Below are 14,683 nucleotides of genomic sequence, written 5' to 3'. Positions count from 1 at the left end.
TGTATTGTCTGCCTGGTTGTAGTGATGCTTTTAGCTGCAGGACATGCTGAAGTCTTGTTACCTCCACACTGAGGGTACTTAGCAGAGTCGTAAACAGCAGCAGAGACATCCTGAGCCTTCAGGGAGGGAGCTTTGAAGATGACAGCAGTGAGTCTGAAGAATGTGGGGCATGTTCTGGTTTTGTACTGTGAAGGCTAAAAACTGCCTTGAAGTCACATCTATGTTTATAGGATGAACTGTTCAGCTTTCCAAGTAAAATTTTCCTTTATCCTCATGACAACTAAACAAGGTGATCAGAGTGAAAAGAGAGGAAAATAATGTTCAAATAATCTATATTTTTTTCTTCTTAAGGCATTTAACTTCCCTTAGTTGCCTTCACAAGCAATGCCAAAGTAAATTCTGATGCTTCTTAGCCAGCTTTCCTTTTGGGAGACCAACCATACACAAATGGTTGTACTTCTGATTCCCAGTACATATATAATTAAAATTTGCCCTGCAGTGAAAGAGAAGAGACTGAGAAAGCTCCTGAGCAGGAGCAGAGGTTGATTAATATGGATTATTAGAGATTGCTGATTGAAAGGCTGCAGCTGTGATTGCCATAGCAGGGGGGAGCAAGGTCTCAGTGCTTGCCATGGTGCCTGCCAGGTCTTGTCTTCAGTCTACTCTACCAAAGATGTTTTCTGTGCTCTCCTGCACCCCGAAAATAAACTGCTACACCCCATCACCAGCTCTTCAAGGGGGCGTTGCTTCTGCCACCCCTCACAGATGTCAGCCTTGACTCTAACCACAGTGCTTTATACCTTGGCAGTGAGCTGGCAGGTTTTCCTGAGCTCCTCCCCAGGGCTGTGTCTGACTGAGCAGCTGACCTGACAGCTGTAATTTGCTTTTGTTCTCTCTTTCTCCTGCACAGGCGACTGCCATGTCGGTGGATTGCCTGGGACAGCGCGCAGTCCTCTCGGGGTGAGTGTGACAGTCCCCGCTAGAAACCTGTGACAGTCATTGCCACAAGCCACATCAGCAACCTTCAGGCTGACCTCAATTGAAGGGCTGATGGATGGGTGCAGAAAGGTGCAGCTGAGTTCTTTTCAAGGCTTGATGGGAAGGATTCTGGGCCCCATTTCCTGTGGGATACAGGCTGGAAAGCCCAACAGCACAGCAAAATCTTGTCACGGCTTTCCTGAAAGGTGCTTTCCCAAATCCAGTTGTGGGAGGTGGAGCATGATGAAGTGCTGTCTGGATTCTGCTTGACATATAGATTCAATCATTTCCTGAAGACAAAATTTACCCCAAATATTCCTGTGGTGTATTTGGGCAGAGGAGCAGCTGCCTGCTCAGCTGCCACCTCTCTCTGCTAACAGCTGTTCCTGTCCCACTCTCAGTGACACAATTACCACACTAATTAGGCTGTTCACTTCAGATTCAGGGTTGTGTGGATGAGCTGACCTTTGGTCAGTCTTAGAGGAAATGGGTCCTTGGATACAACTTGGGGGCTTGCTTGCTTCCACGTGAAGCCCTGTGCAGGAATAACCAGCTCAGCAACTGGTTTGGATCCAGCTTGGTGCCTCCATCTCCTTACACCTGCATGGTTTCAGAGCTTGCCCATTTGGGCCATCAATGAGCTGGGGGTGGCCTGTCTGCAATTCAACATCAGGTCCATGGTTTTCAGGCTTCTGCATGCTCAGCAGCCCTTTAGGACTTCTCTCTTCTATTTTAAAGCTGTGTGAGATCCTCGGAGCCTTCAGTGTCTTTAGAACAGGCAGCCCTGAGGACTTTGGTCTAGGAAGACAGCAAAGATGTTCTTTGTGTTTTTGGGAAAGTTCAGAGTGCTCAGAGCAGCTGCTTTCTTGCTATGCAGCTGACACAGGTGGTGCTGGAGTGGTTAATGAGATATGGTTCAATATGTTTTGGTGCTGGTCTTCCAATAGAGTTCATCTGTCTCCCATTTATTTCTGAGCTGTTCATTGTGCTCCTAAGATGAATTGCACTGTGAAGGGAATGTTACCCTGCTTGGCTCTGTGAGCAGCTGGCCACAGCCAGCAGGATGTATGAGCTCAGGTTTAGCACCTTGCAAAGATGTCTCTGCAGCATGTAGGGTTAGCTCAGGGAACTAACAGAACCAGATCAGTGCTGTGTCCTCCCACGTTAATAACCTGTTGCAGCTGAGCCACCTCTGTGCAGGTGCCCTTGGGCTGTCTGTGGAACCAAGCCCCCCAAACAGTGCAGTGTGGGGGGGACACAGCCAGGTAGAATCATCCCAGGTTTGTCAAGGCTGATCAGCTGTTGCTCAGAGCCAGCTCCTCAGGCTGAGGTTGGCTCCTGTGCAGCTCCTGCCTCGTGCTCCCAGCCCTGTGCCACCTGGGCTCTGCTGCCTTCAGCCAACAAAGCATGTCTCCATGTGTTTCCACCACTTCCTGGTGCTTCCTCCTGTATCCTAATGACCTGAGGTTTTCTGTGGTCTGAGCTACCTGTTACATTTGCAAATCCTGTCCAATTTCAGTCTGTCTTTTCACCTATTTTTAAAAAATGTAGCCCTTTTGGAAGCGTGTGGTCAAACGTTCTCGGGAGCGCTGTATCCATCTGTCTTGCCAAATGCTGCACCTCTTTGGTCCTCTAGGCACCAGCTGCACGTGAGCCTGGGCTTTTGAGACCAGTCCTGTGAGACATCCACTCTGTGTCTGTGTCTTGCAGCCGCCGTTTCCTCTACATAGTCAACTTGGATGCACCAAACGAGGGGCACCGGAAGATCTCCCGGCAGAGCAAGTGGGACATCGGAGCGGTGCAGTGGAACCCACACGACAGCTACGCCTACTACTTTGCAGCCTCGGTCAGTCCACTCATTTCGAAGCTGGAACTCAGCAGGGAGCTTCCCTGGTCTCCTATGGGTGGGTTTTTGCAGAGTGGGAAGGCTCCTGGAGCTTGCAAAAATCAAAGCTTGGCTCTTGGTTTTCTGCCAGGGACTCGGTGGTTCTCAGTTGTGAGTTGGTCAGTGTTGAATTCAGTTTTGCTTGCTTGTCTTTTACAAAACACCTTGCCAAATAAAACAGGCATCCAAATGGTCCTTTTCTATAGGGAAGGGGGGTTGTGCTCTCCTTCTAACCTCCATTCTGCTGTGAGATTTGTGCACTTACTGATTGTCTTGCTCTGTTTTATTTTCACCTCCCTGCCTTCCCCAATGGGACCTGGTGCACCAGGCAGTCTGTAAATAGCACAAGTCAATACTGGCTCATCACTGGAACCATCTAGGTTTGCAAATGGGCAGGAACCAAGTCTGTGAGGAGTTCTTATTCAGTGTGTGGAGGAGTAAATAGGCTGGTCTGAAGAAGCCATCTGGGACCTGAGTGGAGTTTTTAGCTCTGATCTTGCCTGGCTCTATCAAGCTTGTTCATGCAGAGCCCTGAGCTCCTGCTTACACCAGTCTAAGCCATCAACCACAGCCCTGCAGCAACCAGCACTGTCCTCACTGTCCTCATCATGAGGTGCCTTTGCTGCTGTGTTGCATCTGCTTTTATAGCCTGAGAGTCCTGGGATAACTGGGGTTAGAGAAGTTCCATCTACTTTTTAACTTTTTTTTGAGAAAACATTCCCTCATCATGAGGTGCCTTTGCTGCTGTGTTGTATCTGCTTTTATAGCCTGAGAGTCCTGGAATAACTGGGGTTAGAGAAGTTCCATCTATTTTTAAACTTTTTTTTGAGAAAACATTTAGGTGAAGGTGATTTCCTGGGATTTCTGTTCCTTTTGCTTCCTGGACTGGCTGTGATTGAAATTGAAGGCAGGCTTGAGAGTGGACTGGTGTAGGCAGTTAGAAGCCTTTTTTTTGCTCTCTGACATACCCCAGCCTGTCTCCTCCCAGCTCTCATACATGAGTGACAAGTTAAAGGTGCCTGTGGATGGAAAAGGAGTGGAAAATATTGCCATCCTGTTTGCCAGCAGCTTCACCTGGTTTGCAGATCAGTCAATTGGAAGTTGTGCAGGCAGAGGGGAAGTCTGTCCTTGGGCTTCTTGTTTCAGCTCTTGTGGAAAGGAGCTAAAAAAAAAAGTCCCCTTGCTGTGCTTGGCTGTGTCTGCCCTCTGGCTCAAGCACATTTCTGAGGACTCCTAAGCTGTTGTTTCAGAAATGCCATTGTTTCCCATCCTAGATCCATGTCACTTCTTTTGTGTGGTCACAAATGCTAGAACTGAGAGGGTGATGAAATTGTTGGAGGCATATGCTGATACTTTTCACAAGAAGCACATATTCTAAGAAAACTATGCTGGAAGGAGCTGTCATTCTCTCACACCTGGTGGTACAGGCAGCATTTTCCAAGTGTTGTGTCCCACCAGGAGTCTGTAAAACTCTGGTGATCCTTGTCTTGTAGCATCAGCCCTGGAGTCCTGGATAAATCCGCTTGGGTAATTTCACTCTACCCTTGTAAATCCTTCTGTCAATGAGAAGCATGCAAGAAGTTTTCCTTGTCCTGAGCTCTTGTGCATCCCTGCTGTGAGCTATTAGGAAAATGTCATATATTATTGCTGAGCTGGGAGGAGATCTTCCATTTCAGGGAAGGCTGGAGTGTTTTATCCATCTGCAAGTTCATATTCAAATCAAGCAGCTTTGGGGTAAAAAACAAACAAAAAAAAAGTTAGCTAAGTTTTCTCTCTATCTACCTGGAAGTTGGAAAATGAGGGGTAATGAAGGTTAAAATTTGAAGTGGTTTTATTTCTGTTTTTTTAAAATCAACATGAGTTTTCAGTCGTGGCCCAAACCCCACTCTGCTTGGTGCTGTGCATGCCCCAAAAAGGCAATTCCTGCCCCAGAAAGATGAGAGTTTGGCTGGGCTGAAATGAGCCCTGAAATGAAGCCGAAGATAAACATAAATACTTTCAAGCTTTGGGGTAAAAAACAAACAAAAAAAAAGTTAGCTAAGTTTTCTCTCTATCTACCTGGAAGTTGGAAAATGAGGGGTAATGAAGGTTAAATTTTGAAGTGGTTTTATTTCTGTTTTTTTAAAATCAACATGAGTTTTCAGTCGTGGCCCAAACCCCACTCTGCTTGGTGCTGTGCATGCCCCAAAAAGGCAATTCCTGCCCCAGAAAGATGAGAGTTTGCCTGGGCTGAAATGAGCCCTGAATTGAAGCAGAAGATAAACATAAACTACTTTCAAGTAACTTTGTGTGGCTGCATTTGGGGGAGGATTTATTTCTGGAATTGGTGAAGAAGCCCTAAATAATGTCATTGATTCATCTGGTTGCTCCTGTGGTTTACAGTTAGTGATAAGCACTTAAAGCTTTTTGTTCCTGGGCTGGCAAGGATGGAAGTACCCTCAAGGAGGTGACCTTGAAGCCATTAGACTGTATCATTCCTGTTTGGCAGTGGCCCTGATTATCCCAGAAGGGAACTGAGGGAGAGGTGACAAGGACCAATGGTGATCTGTCACCCCCCCCTCCCTGAAAACTCCAGTTGTTAATCTGAACAGACTGGCAGGGGACTCCTGCTGAGAAACTTTGGCTGCCTGTTGCCTGCAGTTAAGGCATGTTGTTAGGAAATAAAAGCTCTGAGAACATTATTTTGTGGAAACATTTTGCAATGTGATTTTGTGGGGTTGTTTGTTTGGTTTTTTTCTCCCATTCTTGTTTGTCTCTGTTTTTAAGTGGGTGTAATCAAAGTGTGAGCTTTGGACAAGTCCTCACAGCCTGTAGGTTCATCTCTGCTCTCCTGCTTTGGGCAAGGACTTTGCTAAGCACAGGGTAACTCCTTGGTAACTGGGGTTGTTTAGAGAGAAGGGGATGTGGACCTGCCACATGGATTCCTGCCCAACCTTGTTCCCCTGACCCTGTCTCTTTTCTTCCATCTCATTTCAGAGCAATCAACGAGTTGACCTGTACAAGTGGAAGGAAGGTAATGGTGAAGTTTGCACCTCACTGCAAGGACACACACGTGTGATCAGGTGAGGAGCAAGTGATGGAAAAACTGGATGGAAGACAGAGTGGTGGGGGCTGGAAGGGACCTCTGCAGATTGTCTAGTCCAACCCTCTGCTAGAGCAGGATCACCTACAGCAGATCCCACAGGAACACATCCAGGTGGGGCTGGGATGACTCCAGAGAAGGAGGCTCCACCACCTCTCTGGGCAGCCTGGCCCAGGGCTCTGCCTCCCTCCAAGTACCTTCTCCTTATGTTTAACTTAACCCTCCTGTGCTCCAGCTTGTGCCCATTGCCCCTAACCAGGCACATGACATGAAATTCACTTTCCATGCTATACAAATACTCCAATTTGACTGTCATGCGCCCCTAAAAAGATTTTTAAATCCAAATTCAGCAAGGAGGGAGTGACAGGGATAAAGGAAGAATAAATACATCTTGGGGAAGATGACCTGCTGCAGGGTGCTGGTTTGTATCTGGTCAGTCTGATCCATCTGGCTACAGCTTAATATTTAGAGCAGTGCTCAGTGAAGGAAAGTGCTCTTGTTGACTACCAGGAAAGCTTCATAAAACCATGGGTTGTTTCATGGAAGGTGGATGTTTTGGTCCTGGCCCTCCTCAGGCTCTGCTCTGAGCCTGTTGTCACTAGCTTTTCTGGACTGTCTTGCCTTCCCATTTGGAGAAGACAGATGTGAAGCTGCTCATCCCCCAGTATATCAGCATTTGATGGCTCCAGTGTCGCTGCCTTAGGTTGCTGTCCTTGTAATGAGCAGCAGCCATCATCTGGGAACCAGCATGTTTATTAAATTGAATCCCAGCTGTCTTTCTGTGTGATAGCAGTCTAATTAAAGGAATGTAATCCCAAAGATCAAGTTCAGAGTGTTATGGTGGTGCAGGGGAGACTTCAGCTTCTGGTTCTAGGGGTGTGTTTTAGTGCTGGGCTGGAAATGCAAGTGAAAGATTATTTTTACTCCAGCTCCTGACTGTGGAAAGTAATTTCAGCCCTTGCAAGGGCTGACTGGAGACTGTTGGTGTCTCAGGACAGTGCTGAGCCCAACAGGAGGGCATCCCAGGGTGTGTGGTGACTGGGAACTCCCTGAGACAGTGTCCACATCCACCATAGCTGGAAGGGTCAGGGCTAGGAGGGTGCTTCACTGGAATTTGCTCAGAAGCATTCCATTGCTTCTTGGAATTTACTTAGAGAAATGATCAAGATCTTGCTTTTTACTAAAAAATTTCCAGTAGGTGTTATGGAGAGGCTGTGAATTTGTTGGGAGAAGTGCCCTGAGGGCTGGTGAGAAGTTGATGCAAAGTGTGTGTGCTTTTCTTTGCTGACCTACTGTGATTATTTTGCACTTGCAGTGACTTGGACTGGGCAGTATTTGAGCCAGACCTGCTGGTCACCAGTTCTGTTGACACCTACATCTACATCTGGGACATCAGGTAAGAATCAGGGTGTTTCTGCACTGCAGGGAATTAGGTGGACTCCTTTCCATGATTAGCAGCTTGCAGGGCAAAGCATGCACTGATGGCTGTTGCTCACTGGTGGGCTTCATCTGCTTCCCATGATCCCAAAGATCTGTTCCCTATTTTCAAACCAGTTCAGAAGGGCAGGAAAATGGTGTGATTAAGCCACTGCCATGCTCCTGGTTGAAAATACCAACTGGCTTCACTCCCTGCCCTCTTCAGATCTTCCTCTGGAGCTTTTCCTGGAACCCAAGGGTGTTTCTCCACCTGCTGGGTTTTTTTTTTCAGCTGAATGAATGAGCACTATTTCATGATCCTGCAGCCAATTTCCATGGAATTCAGTGGTTGTTGCTGATTTTTCCCTCAGTGATGGGAAGACTGGCAGTGGAATTCAGGAAGCTTTTCCTGTTCATGCCTTCCCTTGCTTCCTGGTGCTTTCTATCATGAGTCATTTCAGAGTAACAAATCTTTCCAAACCCACCAGTACTAAAACTCCACATTTTAGACCTGGGAAGCAAGGAGTTGGCACTGGGACTGCTGGGATCTCTTGCTGGCTGCACAGCAACTTTTTATGACCCCTGGCAAGTCACTTTGTTCCTCTCTGCCTCCTTTGCTCAGTTATAATAGCAGGATAATTGTATAACCCCACTGCACCAGGCTACCCTGAGGCTTGTTTAGCTCCTATGAAGCACTTAGATCCTTAGTTAAATGGTGCTTGAGAATGACTATATATTATTAATGTGTAATTAAAAGACACAGAGAGACAATAACTGCTGGTTGTGTTTTCCTGGGATGCTATCTAAGTGCCAAGCAACAAATAGTTTCTCTGAAGGTTGGTTATGGGAAGCCCTGCTTCAACTCTGTGCCCTTCCATCATTTTCTGTCTGTGTGTGTCACTTGGCCAGAAATGTTTGCTCAGGCAGCCTCTGCAACCCACTTGTGCTGTGAAGGGCTCTGAGCTTGCTGGGGTGGTGAGGTCCTGGGACTGCTGGTCTCCAGCAAGTGAACATCTTGCTGATGAAATGGCTGTCTCTGGTGATACCCTAGGGAGGTGGCCCTGCCCAAAGGGTAGCTGGAGGTTTCCTGCTTCATTTTTCATATGAAATAACTTTAGGTGGAAACTCTTAGAGGGAGAGGTACAGTTCATTCCAGAAAATGTTCTGCTTTTCAGCAAACATAGAATCCCAGACTGGTTTGTTTTGGAAGGGGCCATAAAGGTCATCTAGATCCAACCCTGCATGGGCAGGGACACCTCCCACCAGCCCAGGTTGCTCCAAGCCCCATCCAACCTGCCCTTCAACACTGCCAGGGATGGGGCAGCCACAGCTTCCCTGGGCAACCTGGGCCAGGCTCTCACCACCCTCACACTAAAGAACTTCCTCCTCATGCCTAACTTCAGTCTCCCTCTTCCAGTTTTAATCCCATGTCCTCTTGCTACATGTCCTTGTCAAAAGTCCCTCCCCAGAAGCTGCAGACAATATTCCTTATATTCACAGGCATTTTTCATGGGAGGGCAGGTGAATTCCTGAGGAGCTAAGGCCAAGGAATGAATTATTGCCTTGTTCCATGTCCTGGCTGCTTGGAGTTGCCATGGTGCTGCACTGCCTTCTGCCACCTCAGAATTTGGTCTTCAGAGCCTTCCCACAGCTGGGCTCATTTCTTCCTGATTTCCTGGTTACATGCAGGACATGAGGTTCTTGCACTGCAGTTGCTGCTCCATCTGCCTTCAATCATGGTCTGCAGGGGTTTGAGAAACACATCAGTGGCTTTTGTTGAGTTTTTCCACAGCTCTTTTCCTTCTAATCCTCCTGGGAAAGGCTTTTTTTGTTGCTTTCTGCAACAGTGCTTTATGAGCCCAGTGTTGCCTTGCCTGCCCAGCTGCAACAAGCCACCCTGTGCACATTTCTCCTCCCTCTGGTCCCTTCCAACCCCAACCTATGTCCTAAACTTGCTGCTGTGTGTGGTGACAAACCAGACTGGCTGTTGCACCTCCAGCAGGTCACCTTTCTTCCCTTTCATGTGGTGTATTTTGGTAAGCAGAAGGCACATGAGCTCCCAAGAGGCAGCAATAAGATTAGCAAGGAGCTCAGTGGGGAGGCTGGACCTGCTGGGTTGTGCTCACATCAGCCATATTATGTTTCAGGGACACCAGGAAGCCTACAGTCTCACTCTCTGCAGTTGGTAAGTATGGCATGTGTGTGATACATTGTTTAATACCTGTATGCAGTGTCCTGTGTCCCTGCTGCTCTTCCTCCCTCCATGCTCTGAGGCTGAATATGTTGGGGAGACATGAAACAATCCTTAGAATAGCTTGAATGAAAACAGAAAGGTTTTGGGAGGGAGGTGGTGAACCTGCAGCTCTTATCTGGAGTAAGTTGCTCCATCTGAGCTCATGGACTTGAGTAGTTTAATCAGGTCCAACCTGTGGCTGTAAACTGCAATATAGATCTCTAGGCATGTAACTGGGGCACTTTTTTTTTTTTTGCTTTGAGGTCCTCAGGACACAAAACACTTAAGCTGAGGAAATGGGAGTTAATACTTTTCATTTCCTGCTGGCTTCTGGGGAATCTTTCCTCTTGAACTGCTTTTCCTCTGCTAAGAACAGCACCTCCCAAGCCCAGCTCAAGGGTCTGTTGTGCAACTTTGGAATTGCTTGTTTTGATCTGCTCTTGTTTGTGCTGCAGCTGGAGCTTCCCAGGTCAAATGGAACAAGAAAAATGCCAACTGTTTAGCAACAAGCCATGATGGGGATGTCCGGATTTGGGACAAAAGGGTGAGTTGAGAGGCTCTGCAGCAGCCTGTGTGTATTCCCACTTAGTTAATACAGACATCCCTCTGCTCACAGACAAATACTGAGGAAAAATGTCCTGCTTTATCCCAAATCTCTCTTGTGGGTTGACTTAAACTGGAGGGAATTGGGAGCCTGAAGAGACCATGTAGAAAACCTTCCCCAGAAACCTTTCCCTTTAGCATTTTGCTTTCAATCTCATAATACTTGGCTATTTTACTGAGTATGAAGTGTAGTTCAGGGCTGCACTTGGTGACTGGAATTGACCACACCTTCACAGGACCTTTTCAGTTCTTTCTGTTGAGCTGCTTGCTTTTCCCCAGCAGGAGGTTGTTCTGCCTCTTGCCCTTGTTCAAATGTCTCTCGAAGCCAAAGAACTAGAACAGATTTCCTGTGCTGAGAAGGAAAATGTCTCTCCTTGCAGAAACCCAGCACTGCAGTAGAGTACTTGGCAGCTCATCTCTCCAAAATCCATGGTCTGGATTGGCATCCTGACAATGAATATACCTTGGCCACTTCCAGCCAAGACAACTCTGTCAGGGTAAGTGTGACCTCTGCTTGGGAGATGTCAGGATGGTGGAGCAGATGGCTTTCTGTGACTGCTCAGCTCTTGGGGACTGCTTGCCAGTGGTGACTTCTGAATCCTTATTTTCCAATTTCTGTGTTGGGCTAAGGCTGTGCTAACAGACCAGTCACTGCAGGATGGGTGCACATATATTTGCCACATCTCTGGTGGTGGTTTGGGTAGTACTGAAGCTGCAAACAGCCACCTCTGCCTGTTGCTTGCCAGAAGGGAGCTGGCCACACATGCCAGAAGAGCCTTCTCCCCAAAAATCAGTGTTACCAGCCTCAAACTGCCTACAGCAACTTGGGGAGAGATATCCCTGGGGTTCCCAAACTCATGTTTGGGTGATCAGTAAGAGACTGTCTGCAAGCATTGCTGTGCAGGGTCTTTTGCTTGGGGTACAGGGGGGACAGTGGGCCTTGTATGACAGCCAGATGGAGTTAGCTCACATTTAGCTGAGCTCCAAGGCAAGTGCAATTGGTGTGTGTTCTAGCAAAGCAAAAGGTTAGATTCTTCATTACCAAATTAGCAGTAACAGCAGGGTGGGCCTGCCTCCAGTCTGGGCTGGCAGCCTGCAGGGTGCCTTGGAGCTCTGAAAGCCCAAACAGGCTGCCTGTCTCCCTGCTTTAATGACTCAAGCTCTGATCACTGTGACTGTGACCCCAAGTCACACATTGGGGCGTTGCTGCCAGATGCTGGTGCTTTGGGGGTTTGGCATTTGGGGCCAGCTCTGCTCTTCATGAATGGCATTGCTAATGATGCTGCAGGCACCCTGGCATGATTGTTGCTCTGTCTGCAAGCCACGTGGCAAACTGCTGCCTGAAAGTATAGCCAGCTGACTCTTTGCTTGTCTTTTTTGTGTGTTTTGGGGCCTTTTTGAAGTTCTGGGATTACCGGCAGCCTCGGAAATACCTCAACATCCTTCCCTGCCAGGTTCCTGTCTGGAAGGCAAGGTACACGGTGAGTGAGTCAGCCCCACTTGCACTTGGAGACATGAAATAAAGAACTGTTGAAGGGCTTCTCACCAGTTCTTCTGCTGGACATGCTTACGTTGATTTTAAAAATCCCTTTTTGGTGCTTAAAAGGCCCAGCAAAGCAGTGTCTGCAATGGTGGCACTCAGGAGAAGGAATGAGCAGCAGTGTGAGATCCCAGTCTGAGGCATTGTCCTCCTAGGGGGGGGAAACTCAGGTGCAGGTGGCTCAGAAAGTGGCTGCTGCTCTTGTCCTGTTTTTCTTTTCAGTACCTGTGGCAGGGGTCTTCTGCCTTCTGAGTCTCAAAGTTATCAAGCATGCCACACTGGGCTATGTCAGATCTCCCTTTTAGAAATCAAGCACCCATCCACCTAAGAGCTAAGGCTCTTCACATCAGTCATACCCATCCTCTTCCCCTGACACCTGAAGGTGGCCTGAAGCCAGTGCTGTGCCTTGTGTCTTTGATCCCCTTTCCTCATCCCTCTGGTGGGGATGCAGGACTGGTTTCCAGAGTTCCTCTGAGCACTGTGACCCCTGAGAAGTTCTTGCAGCTCCAGGCAAACTGGTGTAAGGATCTCATGAAAAGACAAAGGTGAAAACCCTCCAGCCTCACAGCTGCAGAGTGAGGAAGCAGCAGAAAGGAATTATTAATCTTGAGCTGCATTGAATATCTCAGTGTGCTGCATCTTATCCCTTGTAAGAGACTAGTTTTGCACAGCCATTTTCTTGGACCCTCCCAGTTCTAGGCCTAGTTCTGTTTTGTGTTGAGCTCCTTTAAAATCCATTCTTGTTGCTGGGAAAAGGGAAAAATTAAGAGAGGATGGGAGCAGAATCCCCCAGGGCTAACTGGAAGGGTTTTTTTTTTTCCTCTCAAGCCTTTCAGCAATGGGCTGGTGACAGTGATGGTCCCCCAGCTCCGACGAGAGAACAGTCTTCTCCTCTGGAATGTCTTTGACTTGAACACACCTGTCCACACTTTTGTGGGACATGATGATGTGGTGCTGGAGTTTCAGTGGAGGAAGCAGAAGGAAGGTGAGTTCAGGGCTGGGTGTGTCCTCTCCCCTGTGCTGCAGCCATGGGCTAACCAGGGGTGTGGAGGCCTGGCTATGATGCTTATGCTGTCACCATTTCAGTCTTGTCTGTCTTTGGAGTAATTCCTGGTGTTTTCATGCCCTCCCTCCAAGTTACAGCTGTGTTGTACTTGTTTTTTGGCACTGCCCACACAAGCATTGTCCTGTTGTTTCCCTGCTAACAAAGCTGAGTAGGTCAATGATGATTCTTAATTGCTTCCACTCTCCTGTGAGTCTATTTTTAAATGGACCTCTTGGAATAAACTGTCCAAACTATTAGCTGGGTGCAGGAGTGCAAGTTCCCTTCCCTGCTCAAAGCTGCAGACTGACCAGTTAACCCCTCTGCCTCCAGCAGCAGCCCCCAGTGTGTCCCAGACCACAGACCTGGCCAACCCACCTTATCTGTGTGCTTGCAAAATCAGGGGAGGAAGAGTGTGGCACAAAGAAGCTGCTGCTGTTTGAGTTCAGTCCTGACTAAATTTTCCAGTGCAGGCAGCTAAATATAGGAGATTCCATGCTGGAGCACACAGAGCACAGCTTTGTTTCCAGCACCTCAGCTGCCATGGACAGAAGAAGCTTTGGTGTCACTTGTGCTGCTTTGCAGGGCTGTGTAAAAATTCTGGTCCAACCCTCTGCTACCAGCTGCTGGGGTGATTCAGTTCAGTCATCACCTTCTCATGACCTTGCTTTTCCTCTTTCAAAAAGAGAGAAGTGGTGTAAAACAGTGTTGGGATCTGGAGGCACAGTCCAAGCTTGTGAATTCAAGCAAGTTTGAACCACAGTGTGAGCTGAGTTAATATATCTGAGCCTGCAAGTCATGCTCATCTCCAGCAACATAAATCCATCATACCAGCATTCCAAGTCAGGTTCAATGCAGAGACAACCAAGATAGCACAGATCTCTTTCCACAGGACTGGATTTAGCCCCTGTGCCTCAGCAGGGGTGTGGAGGAAGCAGCTGTGCAGCAGCAAATTCCCAAATGCAGCAGCTGCTGGACAAGGGGAAATTCAAACTGTATCACAAGGCCTAAACATGGGCATAAATAAGTCTGTGTACCTTCATCTGTTGACAGATAGTATGTGGCTGGATAGATTTCATTACAACCTGAGCTTGTCTTGGCTTGATCCAAGTCTGAGAAGGAAAAAGGGGGGAGGGTAGAAGCAGCTTCTCTTAGCTTAGAAATGTTTCAAAACACTTCAAACTCTATGATGAACTAAAAGGTGTTTCGATTTTCTACTTATATAAAAAAAAAATAAATCAAGCTGGTTTGGAACTGGATGATTCCTTCTGCTTAAATAAGTGTTGGAGTAGAGTTTGAAGGAAGTTTCATGAACCACATTTTATTTCCTTCCTCCTTTTCCCATGGGAATTATACCCCATGCAGGGGTGTGGTGGCCCTGGTGCAGGGCAAGACTAAAAGCCCCCAGGTCAGGTCGGAGTGAACCAGGACTCACTCTGCCTTTTGGTTCAGTATCTTGGCTGTTGGGTCTCCTTGCTGGAATCTGGGTATGCCAAGTGCAGGGCTGAGATGGTCTCTGTTTTTAGCAGGGTCTGCAAGTTGTCCCTGTCCTTTTTAGGTTCCAAAGATTACCAGCTGGTGACGTGGTCCCGGGATCAGACTCTGCGGATGTGGCGGATTGACTCTCAGCTGCAGAGGGTGTGTAAATGTGTTTGCTCCCCAACTGTAGGCTGTTCTGGATTCACTTCCCTTTCCTCACGCTCCCAGTTGCTCCTCAGGTATCCCAGAGCTGCAGACACAGAGCTGCTTCACTTTCCTCCTCAGCTCCAGCCCAGAAACATCCCCAAGGAGACCTGTGAGGTCTCTGTGCCTCAAAAGCTCTGTGAAGTGCAAGGTCCCTTGGTTGTGTAACAGTAAGTGTACAAGCTATGTGGGGAAAGTGGAGAGCAATTACTGCTTGCATT

At 47.8% G+C, this 14,683-nt stretch overlaps 1 protein-coding gene across 1 annotated transcript in view; it reads left to right on the top strand.

The window, feature by feature from the left end:
* The first annotated feature begins 910 nt into the window (after positions 1 to 910).
* Positions 911 to 14,683, top strand: part of WDR59 (WD repeat domain 59) — a 42,397-nt gene continuing 28,624 nt past the window's right edge. The window contains exons 1-10 of the mRNA XM_009998309.1: positions 911 to 960; positions 2,689 to 2,824; positions 5,840 to 5,925; positions 7,261 to 7,341; positions 9,509 to 9,546; positions 10,050 to 10,138; positions 10,578 to 10,694; positions 11,601 to 11,678; positions 12,566 to 12,722; positions 14,338 to 14,417. Coding sequence (XP_009996611.1) covers positions 920 to 960; positions 2,689 to 2,824; positions 5,840 to 5,925; positions 7,261 to 7,341; positions 9,509 to 9,546; positions 10,050 to 10,138; positions 10,578 to 10,694; positions 11,601 to 11,678; positions 12,566 to 12,722; positions 14,338 to 14,417 — 903 coding nt within the window. The 5' untranslated portion in view covers positions 911 to 919. The remainder of the gene's footprint in view (positions 961 to 2,688; positions 2,825 to 5,839; positions 5,926 to 7,260; positions 7,342 to 9,508; positions 9,547 to 10,049; positions 10,139 to 10,577; positions 10,695 to 11,600; positions 11,679 to 12,565; positions 12,723 to 14,337; positions 14,418 to 14,683) is intronic.

The sequence above is a fragment of the Chaetura pelagica genome, unplaced genomic scaffold, assembly GCF_000747805.2.
Source record: "Chaetura pelagica isolate M959 unplaced genomic scaffold, ChaPel_1.0 scaffold125, whole genome shotgun sequence".
In the NCBI taxonomy this organism is placed as follows: domain Eukaryota; kingdom Metazoa; phylum Chordata; class Aves; order Apodiformes; family Apodidae; genus Chaetura; species Chaetura pelagica.
The sequence above is the reverse complement of the archived record's forward strand: the minus strand, read 5'-3'. Positions and strand labels throughout refer to the sequence as shown.